The following is a 26075-nucleotide window of genomic DNA, read 5'->3' on the forward strand; positions in this document are numbered from 1 at the left end:
ATGTTGCAAACACCCCTTCTTCTCACTGCAGCCCAGCGCACCGTACTGCAAAAGACAGGGCTGTTCTGAGGAGGGGGAGAGGGGGCAGGAAGAGTCCAAATGTCTCTACCTTTCAGGTTGCAGAGTTTCCAAAAATAAAAAGAAATGACAATTTTCCTTCTCAATCTGGTGGCAGAGGGAGAGGAAACCCGCCACGCAGGCCTCGTTTTCTGCGTGTGAAATGCGTGTGTTCTTTAAAAGGCAGTGGTTGGCTGCTTATCCGGACATGATGTGGTTGAAGCTGTCATCGTAATGGAAATTCATTGCTGTAGCTATGGTAAATTGAGTTTTCTGCCTGTGCTGAATGCATTAGTCTAATGAGATGTTTGCAGCTGGAGAGCTGAGCTGCTGGAGACTTACACTGTGCTAAAAGACAGGGAGAAGATGGCTTTTGCTGGGTCCTTGTGACTGTGCTGAAAGTCCTCTGTCCTTTGGGTCCCAATGCCCAGGCTCTCTAAAGACTCTGCTCAGTGTCTTAGCCTAAGAAATAGGTAAGGGGAAAGCATGCTTCTTCTTCTTCTTCTTCCTCTTCCTCTTCTTCCTCTTCTTGTTCGCCTGGTGTTTGTCGCTGAGCCTTGTCAGGGCAGTTCTTGTTCTGTTTGTGTGTATGTGTGAACTTTGCAGCTCCTCAGCTGCAGACTCTCTTCCCCAAAGCACATCCTTCCAGAGCCCTGGGAGCAGTTCCTGCTGGGAGAGAGGCAGAGATCAGCCCGTGCTGCCAGCGTGTGCAGTGTCTGTGTCTGCGTGGGGGTGTGTGTGAGTTAGTGGAGACTTCTGGCTACAGGGCACTCTGCATGCAGTGTGGCTTTGGGCTTTTCCAAACCTGAATCTAAGTGGCTTTTCTTTTTTTGCTGCCAAGGTAAATGTCTCTTCCATTTTAAAAGCAACTTATATTGCAATATATGTAGCAGACAGCAAAGATGTCAGGTGTTCTGGGGTTTTGGTATAGTTCATAGAGCAATGAGTTTAATTATAATCTCCTCATATCTTCAAACCAGCTGTTAAGTTGAATTTTTACGTCTAACTGAAACCTGGAGGGAGCAATACTGTTTGCAGGCTGGGTTTTTCCTTCGAGACCAACAGGCTTCTAGCTTCTGAGAGGCACTGAGGAGCACACTTGAGCGGAGTTGCTTGTGTCTGCCTGTCCAGGTGTTTTAAAGCTAACTTTGGGGGAGGACAGAGCAGGGGCATGCGATGCCTGCGGGCACCTGGCCAGCCCTGCTGCTCCCTCCCCAGCCCTGCAGCCACTGCTCGCTGACTGAGGGTGAAGCCCGGCGTGGTTCAGTGAGTAATTCCACCTTTCCATCACTGCTGGAGGGCTGTGGGGTGGTTCAGTGAGTAATTCCACCTTTCCATCGCTGCTGGAGGGCTGTGGGGTGGTTCAGTGAGTAATTCCACCTTTCCATCGCTGCTGGAGGGCTGTGGGGTGGTTCAGTGAGTAATTCCACCTTTCCATTGCTGCTGGAGGGCTGTGGGGGCTGCTTGCTTTGCCTGGGGCTCGGCTGACAGCAGCGGTGTGGCAGAAAGAAGTTGCTTTGGGGTTTGGTGCGTGTGGGGCTTGTGGCAGGAATAAAGTTAACCCGGTGAGCTGTGGAGGGAAAGTTGCTTGAATGCTCTGCTTGGAGGGGGATTGCTCTTTAATCCTGGGCTTATTTCAAAGAGGCTTCTGAAGATGTTTTTCTCAAGGACAGACCAAGGGCTTTTCAAATTGAATAAAGGCACAATGGGAGAAGTAAAGCAGAGAAAGGGATGGTGTTTTTTGTGGGAGCAGGGTTTGAATCTGAAGAGTGTCTTTGTGCTACAGGAGTACTTACAGCACTCTCCACCCCATCATGCTGCTAGTCCCTGGTGCAGCTCAGCACACCAGGTTCAATCACCACTGGTGTAAATCAGCATAACTTCCCTGGCTCCAGCCTCATCTGACACCAGCTGAGGACATGGCTTGGAGATATGCAAGTTCAGGTTTTGTAATTTTATTTAGATGCGGTGCCTCCCAGTTCTCTCTGGCTGCAGGTGACTTTGTATTTTAATTCAGATGTCACACTGATTTTCCCAGTCAGGCAGAGCCCCTCTGCCCCATCATAAAAGTTGGTTAGCTGCTGCACCTGCTCTTTAGATTAGAAAGACTGCTAGGGGCATGAGTTTTTCAGTGACTGAGTGTGAAAGAGGGACTGGGAAAAAAATCTACCAAGAGGAAAAATACATGTGATGAATTAAATCAGAACACTGCAGAAGGTATACCTTGAGAAACGCTTTGTTGGTGAGTGGAATAATTCTGATGTTTCTGTTATTCTGTCCATTGGAAATGTTTAAGTCAAATACTTCCTTATGTTTTGTGGGAAAGGGTGGGTAGAAAGTGGCAATTTTCTTTCTTGGGCATTCAGTGACTTGCCATGAGGTTTCTCACCTGCAGGGTTGAGACATGACTGCACAGATGCTTGATGGTGGCTATGGGACCTAGAAAGAAGAAATTGCAATAGGATGCTTTCCATCAACCATTCCCTTAGTTCCATGCATGACACAAAGATTTGGGGTTTTGTTTGTTAAACATAATTTTAAATTTTTTTTAAAGAGAAACATGATATAGCACCTGATTGTGGTACCAGAGGTTCAGTAGCCTGAGATGTGACCTTACACAGATGTCTCCCCAACACCTTTTCCTCCCTCAAATTTGGGTAATACTAAAGAAAAGGAAAAAAGCAAGAGAGGTCAGGTTGTGGGCTGAATGAGGAAGTGGGGTGTGGGACATTTGTCCATTCACATCCTGGTGACAGGAGACAGGCAAGCCCTGCCAGCTGGGCTCCTGCCCACTGCCCCAGCCAGCCCTGCTGCGGGGAGGCACTTGGGCAAGGGCCTCTCTGCTGGGACATGGGCTGGCCTCAGTGGGGATGCATCCATCCTCCTCATCCCTGTCCATGCTGGTGCCTGTCAGCATCCTTGCACTCCCCCAGCACCCAGCTCTGGTGGGAGCCAGCTCAAACCCAATAGTAAAACATGGGATAATTTAGCTCATTTAAGTTGAATCATAGAAGTTGGACTTCAGTGATCCTGTGGGTCTTTTCCAACTCAGGATATTCCATGAGTCTGCATCACTGCTTCTCAGTGGGTTCCCTCCCTGCAGTGAACTGAACTCACATCACTAAGGCTAGCCCATGTTCCTAGCACTATTCTGGAAACCCCCAGGGTACTTCCAGCTGGAGGCAGAGGCATGCTCTCCTCCTGAAAATGGCTGGGAATCCACACACACCTGGCAAGTAAATAAAAGGGATAAAAGCACATTTTGGGGTAAGGAAGATCTTCAGGAAATACTTGATGAGAGCAAGCCAGCAATGATTTCTGTTGAAAATTGAAAGAAATTAAATGTTTATATTTGGTAACACTGAAGTCAGCAAAGCCCTGTTTTCTTTAGGGGGTTTTAGTTCACATTCATAAACTATAATTGATGGCCACATGGTGTCTTAAAAAAAAAAGTAACAATGAGAAAATATACCCCAATACCCTAAAATCCTACCCTACTTCTTCCTCTACAGCTTTAAAATGGTGCAAAGGAGGAGTCAGCTTTATTTATATAAAACACTCCCAGCTGACTTCTCCAGCTGACCATTAAGAGCAGCTACAGTGTTTAACAGGTGATGGCTCTCCACAGTGAGAATGAACAATAATTGCTTTACTTATGCAAAGAAAAATATTCCAGGCTCACCTTGGAGGGAAGAATTAATTACATGCATTAATTCTGTCATAACAAGTTGCCGCATGAGGAATTGGTTTCCTGTACAAAGGAAGCAAAATTTTCTCTTTATTTTGCTGTGTATTAGAAAAGAAACTTGATTCAAAATTGTGTGTCAGGAGATTACACGCTGCTCTGCTGAACACAATCATGATATATTGGCGCACTAAAGGTACTGGCTAATTTGCTATTGACAAATAAAATTGAAAAGAATTTATAATCTAAGTTAGCATCTTTGCACCAACTTCTATTGATGAGAATGAAGAAATTAACAAAAGAAAAGGCAATGTGCAGTGAAGGTGGAGTCAAAATTTATTAAACCTCTAAACTTCTGATGTAATTTTTTAATAAAGTTTTATTAAAGATTATGAACCTGTAAGTCATTCATTAAGATTGACTGTTCCCTTTAGGAAATAGTGTAAATTTGGCTTGAATAAAGGATTGCCCAAAGAGAGTCTGGATGCATAATTATATTCCACTGAAGGATGAATAATTCCTCTTGAACGGAACAGTTTTCTGTAGCCCTGCAGTTTATACTGCCCTCATCTTTAGGGGGGATTCTCATTGTACAGAAGAAATGGTGCTATAAATGCTAGCCTTCCCCTTTCCCCCTGCGAGAGTTTGTTACTCTGCTCACTTTGGGTGTGAGACACAAAGGCTGGGGTTTCCTTTCCAGCACCCCTGGCAGGGCAGCCAGGAATATGTGTCTGGTTTCCTGCTCCTCTTCCCTGGCGCATGCACTGCTGCCGGCACGCTCGGCATTCCAAATGCCAGAGTGACAAAAGCTTTTGCAGGGCCCAGCTGTTGCTCTCGTTGCTTCAAGTATTTTTATACATGGGGCTCCCAGGAGTATTGGCTGGCATTTTCTGTGTTTGTGACAGGTGTGACTGAACAGGAGCATTCAGAGCAGTGCCCCCAATCGCTTGCAGTGCTGTGGTTACCCTGCTCCTCCCAGAGGGTCTGCTCCCCACTGCCCCACACACAGGTGCTGGCTGCTCTCACAGCTCTGCTGCAGCTGGAGCAGCAGGGAAGGGGCTGCACTTGGCACAGGGAGGGGGAGGCCCTGTGTCACCCCTCTGTTAACCCTGCCCTGGCACACAGGCCCTGCTTACCTTCCTGCCACCATGCTGCAGCCCCGGGGTCGTGGTTTGGGAGATGGGCAGCTGGCTAAGGCATCTCAGCTCTACCCCAGACACATGCTGGTAGAGATACACTTTCCTTGGTAGCTGGAGCTGGTGCTGCACCTGAAGCAGTGTTGGGCTCTGTACACTGCTCCCACCTCAGCACAGAGTGCCAGGGAGTAGCAGCTGCTCCATTGCTGGACTTCTGCTGGAACCTGTGCAAGCCTTGCTTTCTCAGGGACAACTACAGGAGGTTAATGCCACAGCATGTGCAGTGATAGGCATCCTTGTGGCATCCCCTGTGATCTCCAGTGGTTTGAAAAGCCAGCTGTGTTTCTCTGTGACACTCCTCAGACACCAGCAGCACGTGTGCCCATGCTGCCTTTGGCTGAGGGGTGAGTCCCCAAGAGCTGCCCTGCCTCTCTGTTGGGTAAATACCTTCTCTTGATGCTTGCCTCCATCTCTCCATGCTTCCACCTGTGTGAGGGAGGCACCACAAGATGCATCATGTTCTACTTGGCAGGAGGTGCAGATGCTTTCTTGTTTCAGCCCATCTTCCTGCAGGTGTCACACACCTGAGGTTTCAGTGAAAGAGCTGTGAGTCACATGTAAACCACCATGTCCCCAAAATGCAGGATAAGTCTTTGTTGGCCTGAAAGCCGTAAGCAGCATTGGCCCCCAATGATTCCTTCCTGCCTGCCTGTCAGGAAAGACACCATAGACAGGTAGGTTTTTAATCCAAGACCTTGTTGTGCACCACAGGGAGATTTATTGAGAATTATGGTAGTTGTCATCCTGAGAGGCTCCAGTGAGTTTTAGGCACTCTGTAAACTCACAGTCAGAGGAAATGTGTCACTCAAACACTCACTCTTTCAAGGCAAGAGAAAGGAAAGGTGGGAATGAGGGACCACCACTGGTCTTGTTTGCTGGGTGTCCTATTGCCACCTTGGGTCCCCTTGCCAAGGTCATCTCTTGGGCACCTGCTGCTCCCTGGTCCCGCAGAGCAGCCTTAATTTGGGGCAGAATGGACAGACCTGAGCCATGAGATCTGCACTGCACCTTGCAAGCAGCTGTGGAGACTCTTCTGGGGAGGCAGCAAGGAGGCACAAGCTGCTTTCTGGTTTACAGGATTAGTGTGTAAAACAATGTGATTTCCAAAGTACACATTGGTGCTTTGCAGCCACTGAGACCTGTGGACACTCTGGGGAGAGAAACATGACTGGAGGCAGAAATAAAGGTTTGGGAGAGGTCTTCAACCATGGCCAGAGATGGTACTCAGATGAGATCTTGAAAGGAGACACAGGCACTGAACAGGGCAAAAGAGAACTCTGGGATTTTAGATAAGGAAAAATCCAAAGGGCAACATTACGAATAGGGGTTCCATATTAAAGGACCTGAGAGATTGTGAAGTTTTCTTTTGTCTCTGTTATAATTTTTGGTTTTGAGCTGAGTTGCCACTGTGCCTGGCTCTGGCTCTGCAGGGAAATGCCTGCACACACTCAGTGCTGTGCTCTAAGGCTTGGGCAGATACACCAGCCCAGAGCCAACACAAGGATTCCAGGATCACTTCAGGGATTTGTTGGTGACTCCTATGAAAAAACCCACAGCATCAGTAGGATTGCAGCCCAGCAGATGCTGTGGAGTCTAATGGTAGATAAGGCCTTTTAATATATGTATCTGCATATTTCCATGAGCTTGTATGTGCATGGGAACTTTCCTATTGAACTGGGCAATAGAGATAGAGAATTTTTCCTTGTTCTCCAACAGAAAGAATGAAGTGAAGCAGTGTTATTTCATTCATTACCCCTAGGAAGAAATATCTTGAGGACACATCCATTTGGCATGGCATCTTAAAAATCATGCAGAGGGAACTGAAGGAGGACTTCAGTAATACTGTATCTGATGCATTTTTAAGATCTGTTTTCCGCAGAAGATGTCTGTTTTCTGCCTCAGAAAAGTACAGACCTGGTGAGGGCTCTTGTTTTGCAAATGCCCAGTGCAGATTCTCAAGAGAACATCTGTGAGAAGAAACGGCACAAAAAGTCTCACCTGTCTTTCCTGCACCAGGTGCCAATAAAGGAAGGGTGCTGGGAAAAAAGGAGTTGTAGTGGGTGGCCCATCTTTTCAAAGTGAGAATGTTCCCTTCCTGCAGCTGTGCAGCTGCCAAGGAGGTGGTGAGTGAGTGAGCAGGGATGGTGCATGGCCCTCCTCTATCCCCGAGGGACAGAAGGGACTCCTGTGCCACTGTCAGGCAACAGCAATGCAACAAATGGTGCTTCAGTGCAGGTGTGTAGTAAAGACACTCACAGAGTAAAAACAAATAGAAGAGGGGATGTATTCAAGAAACTGTTTATGATCATTATTTATGTATATGTGGAGGCTCAGTACCCTGCTGCCTTAAAAAAATGTTTGTAGCATTTATCTCCCGATTTAATCTGGCAACCTCCATCTATTTCCCTGTAAAGGATGAATGAGATGTGCCTGGTAACTATCTCTTATGGCTCAGTAAATACTTGAATTTATTTGCATATTAAGTTGGCCACGCTCCTATCGCGCTCGCTAAATGCAGCAACACGAACTACTACACAGAGGAGGCTCATGGGCCATTAATGTGCCAAGGATTTATGTGAATGACTCCCTTTAACATTAATGGAAGTTATCTGCACAAATCGCCTTCCACTGGGGGAATAGACCATAATGTATGTAAATACATATTACTCACTGCTGCTTAGTTATTCAAGAGGACGCTGAGCAATCTAAACCACCGCTCTGGTGCTGATGTATGAGCAGTTTTCCTTAAAAATCTGGGAAGAGAGGATGCTGCTTGTTGTGTAGGTTGTTGTGTCACCTCTGAGCTGGCACACATTTGGAGGTGGTTGCAGTCCCTCAGGCTTCAATGGGACACAGAAGAGGGAAGTTTTTCAGGGTTAAGTCCTGGCTGAACTGGTATTTCACATGGCAGGTGAGGGCAGCTCTGCTTGGTGGAAGGCAAGAGCAAGGAGAAGATGGGTTCCTCTGTCTCTGTTAAGCTCCCACTGTGGCTGGGAGTGCTCCCCATTTCCTAGCCAAAGGCTCTGCTGTGTGCCCCAATGCTGCTACCTTTCAGGAGGGGCTGCAGTGACCCTTCTGGTTGTGTCAGGCTTGGCTCTCCTGCCTTCCCTCTCCCACCTAGGAAGTCCCATTCATGTAGGTCAGTGAGCAGCATGGCTGGGCTCTACCCACGTGTGTGGTGTAGTTTGTCTCCCTTCTCACAAAAATGGATGTCCCCCTGCATGTTGGGAGCTTTGCTGCTGCCTGCCTGGAGACCCCAGGGCTGCTGGACTGGTCCTGCCTCACTGGGGAGGCTGCAGGCGTGGGCAGGGTGTGCTCTGGGAAAACAACTGTTGTTGTTCCCCCTCTAGATGGCTTTTTTCCACTTTTTCCAGATGTGTGAAAGTCAGCAGTGTGCCTGGGGGGTGCAAGTCCTGCTGCACTCCCAGCTCAGCTCAAAAACCTTTGGACACATGTTAACATGCTGTGTTCCTCTTGGGATTGTTGTAGTGGCATCAGGTCACTGAAGTTAAGCCTGTGCAAATATCCTTGCCTCTCAGAACATGGGTTTCTTGTGTGATGCTAAAAAACCAGAAAACATAGCTCTTCTCTTATTCACAGCTGACTAGATGAGGGTAAATTTGCTCTGGAATGCAAAAGAATCAAGTGATAAGGCTGATGGGACTGACCTCAGTGTTGCTGTTTCAGCCTGCTCCTGAGCCTGTGTTACCACAGGTTTGTGTTCCTTCTACTCCTGCACTCGTGAGCTTGGGTGTGTCAGGGCACCCTGCTAGCAGACACAAAACGTGCTGGTGGCCTGTGCTAGTCCTCTGGGATGGTTAGTTTGGGATGGAGCTGTGTGGTATGGGGAGAGACACCTGGGAGAAACCTGCAACTTCAGGGACATTTTTCAACAAGATTATTAGAGAGAGTGAAATTCCTTCAGTCTTCAATATATTAAATTTACCTGCCATGGTTGTTACCTCTGATTTCTAATTAAATGAGATTATTGAACTGGGAGACAATATTGCACAAATCATGATTTGTTTCTTTTCTTTACACATTATTTTTACACGCTTAGCAGTGGCAGCCTCTGCTGACCTCAGGGACCGATGCTGAGATGGCAAAGAAACTCAGGGATCTGTCTTTGTCAAAATGAAAGATCTGCTCGGGAGAGCTACCAGTAACCTCGTGCCAGGGCTTTTGTCTCTCCATGAGCTCAGAACACATGCAGCAAGAGGGTCTGTCCAGGGAAGGGCTGATGTTTAGTGGTGGACTTGGCAGGGCTGTGTTAGCAGTTGGACTCCATGACCTCTGAGGTCTTTTCCAACCTAAATGTTTCTGTGATTCTGTGCTGCAGTTTTTATTTACCTGGGTAGGCAGTAAGCTGCCATATGATGAGGAGAAAATGAAGGGAGGTTGGGATATGTGATGTGGAGGTAGGCAGGAACAGCCTCCACCCTGAAATGGGGAGAGCAGGACTGATTGAGACTTCTGGTGGGTGATTTATTCTAATTAATTTGGAAGCTGGTGTGTTCTCTCAAACTCATTAATATCTAGCTCTGCAGATACAGAGGTCTCCTGCAGAGGGACATACGGGAGGGGATGATGAGCACACAGAAGCCCATCCTCCTGCCTGGGTGGAAGCTTCAGAGCAGGCAGGGAGCTGGGAGAGGAAAGTGAAGCTCCAGCCCCTCTCAGGTGTGCTCAGGGGGGACCCAGAGCACGACTCGAAGAGTGCAGCTGACAGCAAACCCTGTGGGAGGCTGTGCCAAGGGAAATGGTCCCTGAGGCCAGAGAGGGAGAGAGCTTTCCAGAGCAGGCAAAAATTGCCATGCATGCCCATCTGTGTGCTTTAAGACCTCACACAAGCTGGTTTTCCCTGAAATGATGTGAGATTATAGAAACATGTGATGTACAGGTCCAATGGCAAACAGGCCTGTGTGTGCCACTCACTTATTTCTCCCATCAGGGCCAGCATGCAGGAACATGTACAACCACAGGGGCACTCGTGTCTGGCCCTTTACCACCTAAATGAAAGTGTAGAGGAACTGGAAAAGCTAATGATGGTCTTGCTGTGTACTCAGCCTGTGTCCCAGGCTGTGACTGCAATCTTAATTACTGCTCAATGAAGAAGTGTTGCTAGTAGAGGTATTGTAATTATTTATTGTTAGTAGGTCCAGGAGACAGTGCACTATATCCCTGACTTTTCTGTTTGTTTTTTATCTCAGAAATAAATGGCAGCAGAATAAATAAATAAAGTCAGCCTCTGAAAAGGTCACATTTGCCTAGAGTAACAGTCCATATGTCAGTTTCTTATGCTAATTTTGGGACAGTGAAAAGTCTGACAGTCTGGTCATGCTGCCTGTGATTGCTAGAGGGGGCAGCTCAGGTTGGTTAACACAGATGCCTTTAAGCATCAGAAGAGAAAGGATGGGCTGGGAAGGCCAGGAGACTCCATAAGGGAATGTAAAATTAGAGGAAAGTGGGACGAAAATTAAACAAATAAAGTCTAAAATTCTTCCAGGTACTCAGGAGGCTTTAGTCATCATGTGCTATGGATGGCACCATGCCACAGCCTCCTGATAAGGGAGAAATTTGCAAGGAAAATAGGATAAACTGTGTGTAGAGAAAATGGCTTCCGACAAAGAATTTGGGAGATGATGACATTGATTGTACTGGATCCTGTGTGAATTACACCACAAGAAAGTAAAACTGATTTTGGACTTTAAGCTGCAGAGGGAGGAGTTTGCAGTGGGCCACTTTGCCTGTTCTACTGTGGGCATCTGAAACACACAGGATCCACATTTAGAGACTGGTTTGGATTTTCAAGAGAGACATAAGAAGCTTTTCAATCTGCTTTTTCATTTCCTTTGCAATATCACAGAGATTTCATGAAGAGATACATACTAGTTGTCTCACACACTGCCACAAAGAGCTTATGGATCTGTTCATAAATTATGTGGTCACACACACAAACAATAAAAAAGGATGACTTACCTCCATCCACTGTGACCATCCCCTGCAGAGGGGCAGGCAGATGGACTATGATCTGCAGATATTTTATCTGTCTCATATTCATTTGTGCTTTCGCACTGGCAGAAGAAAGAGGTTAAAAGCTGAAATGTTTTATTGAACAATTTTAAAATGACTTTGCAGCGGAGCAGTGTGCCTGGGGCATGGAGGGGCTTTATGAAGGCTTTTGATTAAGGGGATTAAGGTGATGGGGGAGCAGGACAGTCCACCCTTCTGGCCAGGGCTTGTGCAGACACCCTGAGCCCTTCTCACCAAGTGTCCACTGTGCTTGGCAGGTGATGGAGGGAGGTCTCCCTGAGCAAGGGAGGTGCCACCAATCATTCCGTGTGTTGCTCCTCTGGTGATCCATATGGTGGGGCTGCCCTCAGACACTGAGCAGCTCTCAGAGCCCCTGCGACCACTGAGCACAGAAACCTCTGTGGTCCATCAGAATATGCTGCCCTGGGTGGCTGCTGTCAGCCTCAGGCTGCTGTGTGCCTCAGCCTGTGCTTGAAGGCATTTCTTCCTTGGCAGCCCCTGGTATCTCCATGGAACTGTGAGGAGCTGTCTTTGCTACCTGAGCTGCTGTCCCAATTAGTAAGAAGAAATGTAGCCAGGAATGGAAGACATGGCCATTCTAGAAATCTCTGGCCAATTTGGTGATACAGACATAGAAAATATGAAAACAGTGACACCTTGAGCACCAGTAAACAATTCAATGCAGTGTGGGGAAAAAAATCCCTGTGTGCAGGGACTGAATTTGCAATGCAAGTTCCTCTCTGGTCCCACAGAGCCCTGTTGCAGAGGTTTAAGCTGTACTGCAAGAGCACTTATGCCCTCTGCTAGTGCTCTGTGTTTGCTCTCACCAGCCACTGTCAGAATTACACAGGGGCCAAACTCTGGCTCTGTAAAATGTCTGAAAGATTTCTGTTAGCTGCCCTCGGATCAGGTTTGGAAGGGTGCCTTCTACTGACAGGCCCTTGCAAGCACAAACCAACTGAAAATTCAGTTCAGAGAGACCTTTCACCTGGGGTGTGTTTTTTTAAATAGCAGTGAAAGCAGACATTTAATCAGTACAATTTTGCAGATTCTATTGCCGAAGGTATGCAGGCTCTGACACAGGAGCCAGCTGGAGAGGTTTTGCTCTGAATATTGAGTTTCTAGGTGATGAAAACAGGGTTGTTGCCAAACACAATGTGAAAATCATTGAGAAAACAGAAAATGGTGGTTAGTTGGAGGAGGAAATGGATCAAAACAGTTCTGAAAAGTGAAAGTTATATATTTATTTAGAAAATAAATTACAGATATAGTCAAACACAGGGTGAACTTTAGGGTGCTTGTCCTTTAACAATCAGCCCCAGTTAGCAAAGCTTTGCTCCCCAGTCACAGTGAGCTGCTCCTTGCAAACTTGCTGCATGATATTCCCATGCTTCAGTATTAGGTCTGTAATACTTTGCAGTTTCCCAGGATGCTTTTATTCCAGATGTATCTAATCTGCACTTTGAGAGCCACCTGCAGCCTTCCCGAAGGACAGATCCAGTGTCCAGGCAGACAGCAAGCCTGTGAGTGGCCAGAACTCACCTTCACAAAAGGGGTATGCCAGCAAAAAAATCACAGCTGATGGTCTGAAACTTCCCCACTACCCTCTGCCAGCCTGCCAAGTGATCACTGAGGCGCCAGAGTTTTTCTGCTGGAGTGGGAAGCAGTGGCACTGGGCTGACCACCCAGTTCTCAAACAGTCCAGGTTAATACAGCAGGCTCTAGTTAGTAATGCACATGCTTTTCTATTCCTGAACTTAATTATTAAATTAATAACCTCTTATTCATGCTGTCCAATTAAAATGTTAAAATGTGATTTAAATATAAATGTATCTCTCATGCATGGAAGTGGAAGCTTTCAGCATCTTCAGAATCTGTGGTCCCTGAAATCTCCAAAGACAGAAACGTAAGAGCTACTCCAGTTTATGCCAGAAAACGATGAATCTTTTATAAGTATTATTTCTCAAAATGTAATATAAAAGTACATCACATCCCTAAGAATAAAGTTAACTTTATGTGAGAAATGTGTGAAATTTCTGCCCTCTGCCCAAAAAAAGATATTTCCCTACTGACTTTTGTAATATCAGTTCTTCAGATTTAGGGGGCTAATTTATTTCTTGGGACAGATATCTGTGGTAGGCACGTCAGCTCTGGTATGCACGGGAAACCCTCCCAGAGTCGGGGGCTGGCTGATCCTGGCGGGGGAATGGGAGGCAGCGCACGGCCGGCTGGTGCAGGAGCAGGGGGCTGGGCCTGGCAGCCAAGCCCCCCAGGGCTCCCCAGCCTGCTGCTGGGATAACATCTGTGGGCAATTGGAGAAGCAGGGGACTGCCTGCAAGGCACATTTCAATGGCAAAGAGGGGAGAGTTCCACACCTTTTTCCCAAAACAGGCACGTTAGCCCCAGCGATTCCATGTAGTAGATATAATCTGGAAAGGAAGGAAAAATTGAGCTTTTATCCCATATTATGAGCTCAAGAAAGGAGCAAGGAGCTCACAATGGAATTATGGCAACTCTACTCAGGACAGGGGTTGTCTCTGTATTAGAAATGTACTTACTTGCCAAGGTAACTCAGGATGGCAGTGTGTAAACCACTGAGAGTAGCAGAGGGGGCAATAAATGCCAACACAAAACATCCAGACCACCTCAAGCTGTTCATCATGACAATTTTCTCTTTTACCATATAAAGTTTGCTTATATTTCTTATTAACCTGAATCTGAGGAAGACAGGGAGTTTTTCAACTTGACTCCAGTTTCTGTTCTAGGGATTCTTTCTGTTAATTACAGATGATTTCAGGGATCAGACAAGTTTAAGTTAAATTGCTGGTTCAGAATCACAGCCTCAGTGCCATATAATTAATTAATTATTTAATTAATTAATGTCAGAATGTCAGACATACTGGGCACCTATGCAACTCCAGCACTTGGGGTTAGAATTGGGGAAACTGAAACCTGAGGATCTTGTTGTTGGAAATCACAGCTGGTAGGTCAGGGAGAGAGGAATGATGTGCTCTATGTTACAGTCTCCCAGCCACTGGAAAATTCACTCAGTCCCAAACTGCCGATGGTCAAAGGCAGGGTAGCAGAGAAGCAGTGGAGGCTGATTGCAGCCTGGAAAGGGAGCAGCCCTCCATTACACATCCCTATATCCAGAGGGATGCTGGGGATGGATGCAGGGTCTTGTGAGCCACCTAAGAAGGAGTATGATGGCTGTGGAGGCAGTGGGGGAGAGCACCTATTTCCTTTGGAGACTTTGCAGCCTGTCAGCACCAAGGGGAGGAAGCTCAGATCAGGCAGGGGAGGCAAGGAAATGAAGTGGAGGAAGCCTGATAGGAAGGCTTGGCAAGCAGAGCTTGGAAGTCTGCAGAAGCTTCTACTTGTATCATAAATACCAAACTTATAAGACTCAGCCCTTGGCCTTAGCTCTCCATCCTGCTTCTCCAAGATCCCAGAGGGAGTTTTGCACAGCTCCTGGACAGATCCCCCCAGCAGCCCATTTTACCGCCCCCAGTATTTCAGGACAGGGGATTTTAAGTTTGTTGTAGCAAAACAAAATGGCACCTGTGCACACACAGAGGCTGAGGCAGGAGGTCTCAGGACAATGAGGGGAGAGATCCAAGTTGTTTTTCTGGGACCTTGTCTTGCAAATGGTAAACCACAGTCTGAGGCAAAGATCTGCAAGTGGAACCCCTCCCACACCTGCAGCTCACCAAGGCTGGACACCAAGTCTGCTGTATTTCTTCTTGCTTCTCTGCGATGTCAGAAGTGGGGCCACTAGCTCTGCATAAGATAGAGAGAGAAGGAGGAAGGAAGGAGGAAGGAAGGGAGGAAGGAAGGGAGGAAGGAAGGGAGGAAGGGAGGAAGGGAGGAAGGAAGGAAGGAAGGAAGGAAGGAAGGAAGGAAGGAAGGAAGGAAGGAAGGAAGGAAGGAAGGAAGGAAGGAAGGAAGGAAGGAAGGAAGGAAGGAAGGAAGGAAGGAAGGAAGGAAGGAAGGAAGGAAGGAAGGAAGGAAGGAAGGAAGGAAGGAAGGAAGGAAGGAAGGAAGGAAGGAAGGAAGGAAGGAAGGAAGGAAGGAAGGAATTGCCTTTTCTTTGTGCCTTCTTTGTGCACATTTGCCTTTGCCACCTCTGTAGAGTGACCCTTGCCACTCACATGGCCTCGCTTATCCATTTTTCACCTTTCCTTTGGTCCTCTGCCTGTACTCACTCACTCTCCATCAAGTTTCATTCCCCCAACTCCCTGCTACAGGCTGCACATCTGCAACAAAACTGTCAGGCCAAATGAAGAAAGGTAAGATCAGGAGGCGAGGCTGGCCTTGGCTGCTCCTGGGGGTCCCATTCTCGCCTGGGTTTGCAGGTTCTTCTGGCTCATTAAGCAAACCTGAGTGAGAAGGGGCATGCAGCTACTGCTCTACCTGCTGTCACCAGGGTGCTATCCTTCAAAAGAACACCTCCTCAAGGACAGCACTGTCACTGCTGATGAATTTAACTTAAAAAAAAAGTAATCAGGCTCTAAGAAGGCATTGGGAACTATTTTCCCTTTCTTCTGCTCTTAGTAACAACAGAAGGTGCAGACACCATCAACAATTTTTGTCTGGATTTTGAAGAATCCTCTGTTTTTTTCAACCAGCTCCCTGTCTTTTCATTAAGGCACCCAGATGTTGAGAGGGAGAAGAGGGCAGGATACAGCACAGACACTGCTTGCATGCTGCCAGTCCTTTCCCACCCCAATGCAGCGACTGAAAATACCAGGACCTGCTCTCAGCACCTGAAGAGCAAGCCTGTTGCAGGACCCCTTCTGCCACTCCTGAGCCTAGAGCTGCCAGCAAAGCACCTGTGGCAGACACATTGATGGGTTTCTGCTGCACTGAGACACGTTTGCAAGTGTAAAAGGGTGTTTTCTTGCTTTAACTCGGTTTGGTTTGGATCCTCTGGCAAATCATTTGATGAAGCACTATACAATTGCTGTTGCAGGGTAACCTTCAGCACGGACTGGAGACATGCAGGTGCAAAGGCCCGAAAGCACCTGCAAAGAGAAATGTGCCAATTTCCAAGATGCGAAAGCCAACCAGCAGAGTGCCACCCATGCCCAGGCTGGCTGCTGCACCTCCTTCAGCTCCCACAGGGCAGGCACAAAGTCAACCACAGCATTTATAGGAACAGCCTCAGGTAGTTTCTTGACCAGAGGAGACAGGAATGCTTGGTTTTCTATAGATGGTGACATTGGTGACCTGTAACTGCCTGACTCTGGTGTCTGAGAGGGTGTCAGGTCTCACAAGATTTTTTCCCAGCATCAAACTTTTATATTGTGTATTCTGCTCTCATTGTCTCATAAGAGAACAACTGGGGTCTCACATCTCCATCTTTTACACATTTCCACTACACCTGCAGCCTTTGCACCCCTTGCTCTTGTGCTCCATCAGGTCTGTTTGAAACAAAGCAAGAAAAGTCATATGAGAAGTGAAGGACAGCATGAGTCTGTGAATACATGAAGTCTTGCTCAGCAGGAAAGTAAACTAAATAAATGAATCAACTTTTTGCCATGTGTATCTCAGGCACAAAGTGGTGTCACTGAAGAAAACTGTCATCTCCCACAGTGTCCCTTGCTGACGCAGTGGCTCCAGTGCAAAGAACACAAAGTCTGTGCAGTGACAGATGCCACTTAATGTTGTTTTGGATGCTGCAACTACTTTCAGTTATATCAAGGAGAGTTAAATCTCTTCTGTGCTGCAAGGAGATGATGATACGGGGCTACGACTTCCAACAAGAGACTACAGCTCGTTAGAAATCCATGTTTTTACAGTCCTGAACATAAATACATTCATCCCTCTTGTATCTGGGTACACTCTTCACTGTAGCACTGCTCCATGTAGGGAAAACTCACAAATATCTCTTTGAATACCTCAGGACCAATCTTCTTGAGAGTGCCTTCAAGAAGAAAATGTGTTTGCATTTTCTTCAGCTTTTCTAAACTGGTTCTGAAAATGTCTAAACCATTAAATAGCTTGGCAAAAACAAACCACTCAAGGAACTATGGGGGTAAACATATTCATTTATTCAAATGTGAGGTACTGAAATATTTTGCTCACTTTTCCTTGAGAAACAACCTCTGGCAGTGGTTGGGTATGGGTGATGGGAGTGTGAAGAGCCTGGATCCTGCAATCAGCTGGCCTTGTCCCAGGAAAGTTGCTTTCCCTGTCTGGTTGTCTTCTGGCCCCTGGAGGGGACTCTGTGGGACATGTGGGAGAAGTGAGGCACTGAAAGGATAGTAAGTTCCTAACTTGTAACCTGACAAGGAGGCAGAAACAAGCCCAGGAATCTCATCTTTCTTACCCAGGAAGCTTGAGTTTTCACTTTCAAAAAGGCAATTCTTTCCTCTGCAATGTAAGGCACTATTAACCAGGAGCACGGGACAACACAGAACTGCCCACTGCACACAGGCATGAGCAACCAAGTGCAGGATTCACAAGGGCCTTGTAGATATCTAGACATGAGTTTGAGTTTTTCTGAACTCATTTTATAATTAGAAGAAGCAAGTACACATAGGACATGATAAACTTCATCCTAGTGTTGGGTATAAAATAGATAAGTCAAACCCAACTTTCAGAAATGAGAAAAATTTTGGTTTAAGACACCTAAATACAGATGTCTACAAGGAAGGGACAAACTGGACCTGATCAGTGGACCCGAGAGCCACCACAAACTACATTTCTATCTGGACAACTTCAACCATTTATATCTGGCCACATCCCTGCGCCTTCGGCCGTACCGGCCACATCTGTCCTGACACCATGGGACGTCAGACATCCAGCACCCATGGAGACACCTGTGTCCAAGTGTTTGAATGTAGGCATTTGGGTGTCTCTTAATCTGTTACTAAGTCTGGTTGTCTAAAATAGTCATCTAGTGCCACCTTAGATGGAAATATCTCACATACTTATATGACCTGAAGTGTGTGAGATATTTTGGCAGATGTGACACAGGGTATCACATTAAAATGACCAGAGGCAACTATAATGAGATGAAGATAAACTGGGGTTTGAAATTAGGTGGGATGAATCCCATTTTTGGTTTCCACAGCTAGCACAGATATTTGTGTTTGGGTTTTTTCTTGAATGATTGATTTGGGAAAATAGGTTGTCTACTACTTATATCCTGTTGGCTAGACAGTCTCAAGAGTTCTATGTAGAAATACTCTTCCTGGGGTCAAAATGAGCAAAAGAGTCCCTCAGAGAAGTAGCTTCTCATTTCAATCCCCAAAGCAATAGGCAAGAAAAGAGAAGTGGTTTGCAAATCACTGTAAAAGAACTTTGTGCCACAGATAAAAATTATCCTGACCTTTCTTTGAGCAATGGTGAAATGGGTGTTCACCGTGAGAGGTCATTAGGCAATCACATACAGACATGCAGAGAATATTGGCTCAATGCTTTTATTAGCAAAAATTCCTCCTGTCTGCTTCACTAAACCCTTACATTTCATGTACTCTGCGCTGCTGCTTTGGTATTCACGACGAAGAGATGTGTAATGTCTCATGTCCCTGAATACTTCCCAGGAGGAGCAGGCAGGTTTAAAGCTTGGCTTCTGGATCTGACAGTGCTTTTCTTTTTGCTCACCTACTCCTCAGACCATCATCTCTGAGCGGTCACAGTCAAAGGGCTGCCCTGCTGTGCGCAGAGAAAAGGGGAAAATAGTCATGTTACTGACTGAAAGGTATCCCCTCCCTCTTGTTTAACAATGGGATATTCCCCCACAAATGTCCTTTCCTGAACAGCATCTGAAGAAAAGACAGACAAGATCACAAGAAGTTTATCTCTTTTCCATATTCCACGTACCACTGTTGGGTATGCAGATCAGTGGGACACAAAGCTCTGCAGGAGTCAAGAGCTGGAGGCAGGGCTGCAAATGCTGACAGCTCAGAGCCTTTCTGCAGCTGGGAGCAATGGGTGTAGGGGAGGGAAGGGCAATCTCCTTCAGCTGCTGAGGAACAGGCACATTTTCTACTTGACTGCACCCCTGCATGTTCCTTTGGCTTACAGCAGGAATTGTTTGTTCCTTCCCTATGTGTCATCCCTGTGCCTGTCCAGGCACAGGTTTGCATGAGACCTGGTATAAACCAAGTTTAAATGATCATCCTGTGGAATTGACGATATAAAATTTAATGTGGTGTTTTTACCTTCAGTCCTTGCAGTTACTGGAGTGCAGCTTAAAAGCTGCATTTATTGCAGACATTTATTTTTATTAAGAATGGATCTTTGCAGTCCATCAAAAACATTCAGCTTGGGAGGAAATGCACCATAGCTCCCTCTGCTCTCAGCTGTAGTTTCCAACCTGCATTGCTAATTGTGCAGCACACACACCAACACGTGGTGCAAGGTGTGCATGGTGCAAAGCATGGGAGAAACATCCTACAGCTCAGCACTGGCCTAGGGAATGTTTTCTCCCCACCCCTGGCATCCCACAGGGCAGACTGCTGTACACAGGGTGCTCCTAAGGATCCTCTGAAGCCAGAGATGAACCTCTGCTGCAGGAGGGGATGAGACTTCACCCTTCCTGCAGTGCTTGCCAAGGTGGGGAGAAGTGTTTCCCTGCTGCCTCCTATCTGATGGGGCAACGTGGAAGGCAGGGTTAGAAATTGTATTTCCAAATGACAGTGTTTGAGAGACAAGTCAGGAGAGGTTACCCTGTGCCTAGCCCTGCATTAAGTGATGAGAAGCCATTTTCCTGCTGTTATTTTTAAACTAAGAATACGAAAGTGATAGACCCAGGTCAGACTGAAGCTGCACCATCCTTGGGCATCCAAAAGCTAGTGCATTTGGAAAAGTACAAGGACAGGGCAAACATACACAGATTTCCCTCCCAGAGCATTCTCCCCAGCTATTTGTACTACAGTGCTTTCCTGAGCCTTTGTTAGTAGCCTGTAATTTGCTTCCTTGAATTTGCCCTTAAATTTCATCAAACTCTCATGACTTGCCTTGAACCCACCAAGCTTTCCAGCACTGAGCTGTGGGTCAAGCCTGGGCTGTGGCAGCAGCCAGAGCTGCCCCAGGAAAGTCATTCCACCCTGACTTTGCTGGGGGGCAGTCAGACAAGCCCCTGTGTCCCCCTGACCTCTTTGGCCAACCTGCAATTTGACTGTGTGTTTTTCCAGCCTGCCCAAGAGCTTCGTCCTGGCTGTCAGGGAAGGTCTTGCTGTGACCCCTCACTGTCAGGCAGGAGCAGTTTTTGTGTGTCTGCTGCCCTTCCCTGCTGCTGGGGAGCACCTTTGCCTCACAGGATCTGCAGCAGTGTGACAACAAATGCCACCAAAAGCACTCACATTTCCCTCAGCACACAAGAAAGGAGAATCAAGTCACGGTTGGGCTTGTAATAAAATGTAATTACAAGAGCTTGTATACTGAAGTTGACAATGTCTTTGCTGTATCAAATCAAGTATGTTACACTGAGATTCTGCTGTGCACAGTTCATCTGGGCCTTGTGTGTCAGCTCCTCACATGTGGTGAGGAGCTCTAAGAGGTTTGACCAAAGCACAGTGTCACGAGTATTGGGAGAGCAGAAAGAAGACAAACATCTGTGATTGTTAAAATTTACTGTGTCTCCTGAACACCACACATTTAATACTTCACCAGTTGCAAAAGAAAGCCACATTTTTGACCAAGCAGTGCTCTGAGTCAGTACCTCTTCTTCTGGGGGTTGATAACTCAGAGTTTGTGAGGTTCCACCAGCTACTTTTACCATCAGAGGAGAATATGATACAGACAATGCAGCGTGGTGTCCCTAGCAGGTGTACAGCCTCTCTCTCACAGCCCCATGGCCACCAGTGGTCCCCTCTGCAGGAACCACTCCCTTCCTCAAGCAGGGAGCAAACCTGGGCTGCATTTGTCTTCCTCAGCCTCCACCAAGCTCCTCTGCAAAGGTTTATCTTGCCAGGTTTTGTTTAAAGCAGACCAAAATGCAGAGCCTGCAGCACTGGGCTTTCAGTGGGTTTTGGTGCCAAATCCAGTGTAATTGTTGCATTTCCTTTCCCTGCTGAACTGCCTGCCTACAGACAGCCTGTAATGTAAGAACCTGGGAATGTTTTGTTTTGGGAGGTGGAAGAGACACCGACAGGGTGTCTGTCAGAAAGCACTACAGGGAGGAAAATGAGCACTGCTGAAGACAGAAGGAAAGCAGTGATGTTCAGGTTTAAGTTGGGCCTTTCCATCTAACTCCTGCTGTGGCAAGCCTGATGATTTTAACCCTGAAAGGACATTCTCTGCAGCCACATGAGGCTTTTCTTTGGTAAAAGTCAGAGCCCCATGGCAGGCTTCCATGGGGTTCCCAAGCTGGCTGAGCATGCCTGGAGAGTGAGTGCGACCACAGTGGCTCTGGACAGTATGGTAAATCAGGCACTGCAAGTTTGCTCTGCTCCAATGCTTGACATTCAGTATTTGCTTGAGAGTTTTAGGCAGGGAGGGTTGAAGACTGGAAATGTTATAATCAATCCTAGGAGTCCCATCATATATAGTAGATCTATCTGAACAGAGCAGATGCCCCTAGCATTATTGAAAACCCACAGGTTTTAAGATGTTGCAAATAAATGCATTTACTGGAAGGTAGGGCTGGGAGCCCTCTGTTTTTTTATCATACATGAGATTGTGTGAACTACAGGCTGGATAATACCATAAAAGTGAGTTTCTTTTTGGTTAGTCACACTTACAGAGTTTTAACTAGACATAACATACTTGCCATTGAAACAAAGAAGCCTCCAGCTGCAGATACTTGTCACCAGAGGCCCCTCTTGAGTGGTACCCTTCCCACCATGTGAGTGAGCAATCCCAGCTTCATTCCTAGCAACATCAGCTCTGGTCACACTGGGCTCTGAAATTGTGAAAATTGAAGTGCTCTGAGAAATTTGTAGGTTTTATAGTTTATAGATTTTGTAAAAAATTGTAGTTGTTTGTAGTAATAAACACCCTTTATTTGCTTTATATAGAGAATGCTCTTGAACTACATCTTTAGATTTTCTCTGAAGCTGAGAGAGCTGTGAGCCTGCTCTGTGAAAAAAAAAAACCAGAAAACAGGGGGTCTTCCATTATCACTGGCCCGAGGGAGCACAATTTTGACAACATTAGCCATTGCAAAGTTTATCATAAAAGTATGAGAATTTCTTGGACCTTTGTCTCTAGCAGTGCATGCAGGCAGGACTGGGACTACTATTCTGCCCATATGCAGGAAATCAAATGCCTGGACAAAATAACATTTGGAAACATATTGCTACAGCTGGGTTTGTTTTTTTTTTAATTAACCTTTGTTCATAGGCGACGCTTACTAGAAGCTGTGAAGGATGCTGTATATTCCCTTGGTATTGTGCATATAGCTGTATATTTGTTTTCTTTATTAAAATCTGGGCAGAGGAAAATGGCCCAGATTCCACTCCATTTCCCTGCTCAACTTCAGCAGCTGCATGGAGTTGTGATGAAGTAACTGTGCTGATGGAGTAGATCCAGAAGCCCACTACTAACATGCATGGTAACAGATGCTATAAAATTGCAGAGAGGAAATGTTTGGCAATTACCCTCTAGCATGGCTACCTCATGGCCCAGCCCAGCCTCCCCACACAGGAATGCTGTGGATGAAGAGGAGGGAAGTCCATTTTGGTATTGGTAGCACTTCTGAGGTGAGGCAGGATTTGCAGAACCACAGAATTTGTGAGAAAAATCAGGCTGGCAGGAACTTTAGGAGATCATCTACTCCAAACCCCCTCTGACTGCAAGATCCAGCCTTCATAAGACTTATCTGCAGGAGGCAGGGTCGAGGTGGTATCCTCAAGGTTGTGGGATTCACCTCTTGGACATCTGCAATAGAAGCCTCACCACCTGAGCAACTCTCCCTACTGTACTCATGGTCAGGAGAGGAAATGGGAAAGATAAGGGTTTTGTGGTCAGGTGAAGATAAGGCTGTGGTCAGGTGAATCCCACCCAGGGTCACACATCTGTGGTGTGTTTCTTGCTGCTTTGTGAGCAATGGTAAGAGGGAAAATGATGGCATTGAGAAAACTGCCTTGGGATAAAAAAAACCAACCAAACTAAAATGAAAACTAAATAAAGAGTTGGTTTGCTTTTTTTTTTTTTTTTTGTCTCCTTAGGGCAGATGAGCCACCCACCGTGCCTGGACCCCAGCCTGGCTGCTGGGGAGATGCAGTCCCCCAGGATGGCAGGGAAGAAGCGAGGGCGGCCCCCGCTGCAGCCAGCACCCATCAAAATGGCTGTTCACAACCTCTTCTCAGCACCAGCCAGTGCTCTGCCAGGCATGAAGATCCCAAAGAAGAGAGGGAGAAAACCTGGGCACAAGGTAGATGCATGGCTTTCACATTCCTTGTCCATCTCCTAGTGGTCTTCATACATTTTCTTCTAGAATTTCGACTGAAATGCAGGAACAGAGGAAAAGTTGTGCAAGTCTGGGGCAGAGCAATGCGAAGAAAAAAACCCCAAAAAACGAAAGAGAAGATGGTTTCTCTTCTACCTGATCTGGTGAAAAAAATCACAGAATCGTAGAGTATTCTAAGTTGAAGGAGATCCATCAGGATCATTAAGTCCAACTCCTGGTCCTGCAAAGGACGCCCCAAGAACCACACTATGTGTGTTTTCCCAAAGGTTAAAGTTATTTGAATTTGGTCTGTTTGAAAATGCTTTCCACAGTGTTGTGTGGGATGGCTGCACACCTTTGGGGAAGGGTTTCTCATTTGTCACTTTCCTCTCTCTCACTAACAGTGATTAGAAATTGAACAAGCTGAACAAAGAAGGAAAGGAATACAGGAGAGTGGAAATAAAGGGGGGGGGAAGCTACTTTCCAAAGGAAAAAAGAAAAGATGGGCATTTGAGAAAAATAATGGTATTTCACTTTATTTGTCTGCTCACTGCCCAGCTCTCTGTGCAACCCTGGGGCAAAGGCAGAACTAAAGAAAGCCAGGAACCCTTAGTGCCTTAAGCCCTTCTGATGCTGCTGCTGGGCTGGGTCTCTCCCACCACATCACTTGCAGTGGGCTCAGCGCTGCAGTGGGAGCAGTGCCACTGTGATGCCTCACACCAGGCAAAAATGTACTGTGATGCTCAGGGAAGGAGAATTTGTTCTGGGGAGTGAAATTGGGCCACAGCTTAGTAAGGGGTCTTTTGTTAGCAGATTGCTCTGTTAATCTCTCCATCTCTGTCCCCAGCCAGCTCGGGGCACTGTGCATGTTTGCCATGCCTGTTCCTTGTTCTGAATGGGCACTGGCACAGACATGCAGAGTGATGCACAAGGAGGGCAAATTGCAGACTGTTGGAAAATCAGAGCTGCTTGGGTTTGTGGTTTCAAGACAGAAAAGCAAATAAAACAATCAGGGTATGCACAAGGCTGACCCAGCCTTCCTGGAGAAGATCTTGTCCAGGGTGTTGCCTGGCTCTTCCATGGATCTCTCCTGGCTCATAGGAGGCAACAACATCCCATGCATGGTGCTGCTGGCTGAGCTCTGACACAGGGGCCGACTGTTTGATTGCTGTGAGCCTTGGACTTGAGCTTAATCTAGAGCAGGCTACCCTCATCTTTACCTTTCTCTCCTTTCCCCTAATCTCTGGCCAACAGTTGTCCAAAATAGAGCTCCGAGCTAAGACTGGGACAAAGATTCAAGTGTTTTGTAGAATGTGGGATATGGAAATACTTTTTGTTTTTTCACTTACATATCAGTAGAAAACTCCAGGATGGAAATATCTGAATTGCTTTACTTGAGGTATTTCTTATATCAAGTTTATTATATATCATATTTATTTCAAGTAATTTAGTTATTATCAGTAAAGTGGGTGACTTGCAGACTCTTCAGATCAAAACCATTCAGTCTGGACAATAATAAATGTGGTGAAATTGGGTCTTTGAGGTTTGAGATTGAGTGATTTGCCAAATACCACAATGACCTTGTATGCAGGCTTTTTCAGACCCTGTCCCTTCTGTCCCTGCTTGTCTTGATGACCCCCACTTCTTGCTCATGCATTTGCATTTGATTTGTAATTTGACCAAAAAAAAAAAAAAAGAAAAAGAATGCTGTGGAATATGTTCCGTTCTATCCCAAATGTACCCATTCATCCACCTGGAAAAATGCCTTTCACCAATCACCACACATATAGAAATGGGAGAAGTGATAGACTTAAATTCCTGGAAATGCTGCAGTAGCACTGTGCTTTGGACCTATGTGGCTGAGCATTTGATTGCTGTGTCCCTCACTTCTTCCAAAGGGACACTTTATCCCTGGCTGGGTACCACACACTCCTCCTCTTTGTCCCCAGGCACTTGGAGAGGAGGCAACAGCATCCTTCCTTCAGCACTGGATCTGAGATGAGGCTCCTTCTAGGCAAGCATGGCACATAACAAGGCATCCTTTTATATCCAATGGCTCAGGTGGATGGGGCTGACACTGATGAGCTGCAGCACCCATGGCACCTGGCCTGGCTGATTTGAGCTGTAGGATTCATACAACAAAGCAATGTTTTTCCATGAGGTGCCTTTGTACGCTGTGTGCTCAGCTGAAGTGAGCCCCTCTCCATTCAAAGCACTTCCCCAGAGTGAGTCAAAAATTACATTTTTTGATGGGGAACTCTAGCTTGATTTAATTAGCTCGATAATTGTATGAGTTTCAGATACCACAAGACTTAAATGCATTTTAAAAAATGACTCCTTGCCCAAATGGCAGACAACCAAATTCTTTATAGCAGCCAGAGAGCTGAATTGTTACAGAACAGATGGAAAAATACTTCTGAATTTTTAAGAAACTAGGAATTTACAGCCTAGATTTAAATATATTTTGACCAAGATGTGAATAACAGACATTTTCAATCACATGCTCTTTATAGACAGGTGACCCATTGCCTGTTTTCATTGATATTAAAGGAAATATCTGTGTCTTCCTGAAATGACATTTCATCACACTTCATCACCAAGAAAAGTCTTTTCCTTGCTATCCTGTTTATTTTTTCACAGCTTTGGCTATAAAATTTCATCAGCTGTTTTTCCAAAAACTGTTTTGTACCTTATGTGGAGCTATTTGCCATAAAATGTTACATTTCCCCAAAATACAATATTCTTTCTGATTGTCTAAATC

General features: G+C 46.2%; 1 protein-coding gene across 1 annotated transcript in view; it reads left to right on the forward strand.

The window, feature by feature from the left end:
* The first annotated feature begins 425 nt into the window (after nt 1-425).
* Nucleotides 426-26075, forward strand: part of SCML4 (Scm polycomb group protein like 4) — a 65422-nt gene continuing 39772 nt past the window's right edge. Inside the window, exons 1-2 of the mRNA XM_036380704.1 lie at nt 426-530; nt 23094-23299. Of these exons, the coding sequence (XP_036236597.1) occupies nt 23099-23299 (201 nt within the window). The 5' untranslated portion in view covers nt 426-530; nt 23094-23098. The remainder of the gene's footprint in view (nt 531-23093; nt 23300-26075) is intronic.

The sequence above is a fragment of the Molothrus ater genome, chromosome 3, assembly GCF_012460135.2.
Source record: "Molothrus ater isolate BHLD 08-10-18 breed brown headed cowbird chromosome 3, BPBGC_Mater_1.1, whole genome shotgun sequence".
Taxonomy (NCBI): domain Eukaryota; kingdom Metazoa; phylum Chordata; class Aves; order Passeriformes; family Icteridae; genus Molothrus; species Molothrus ater.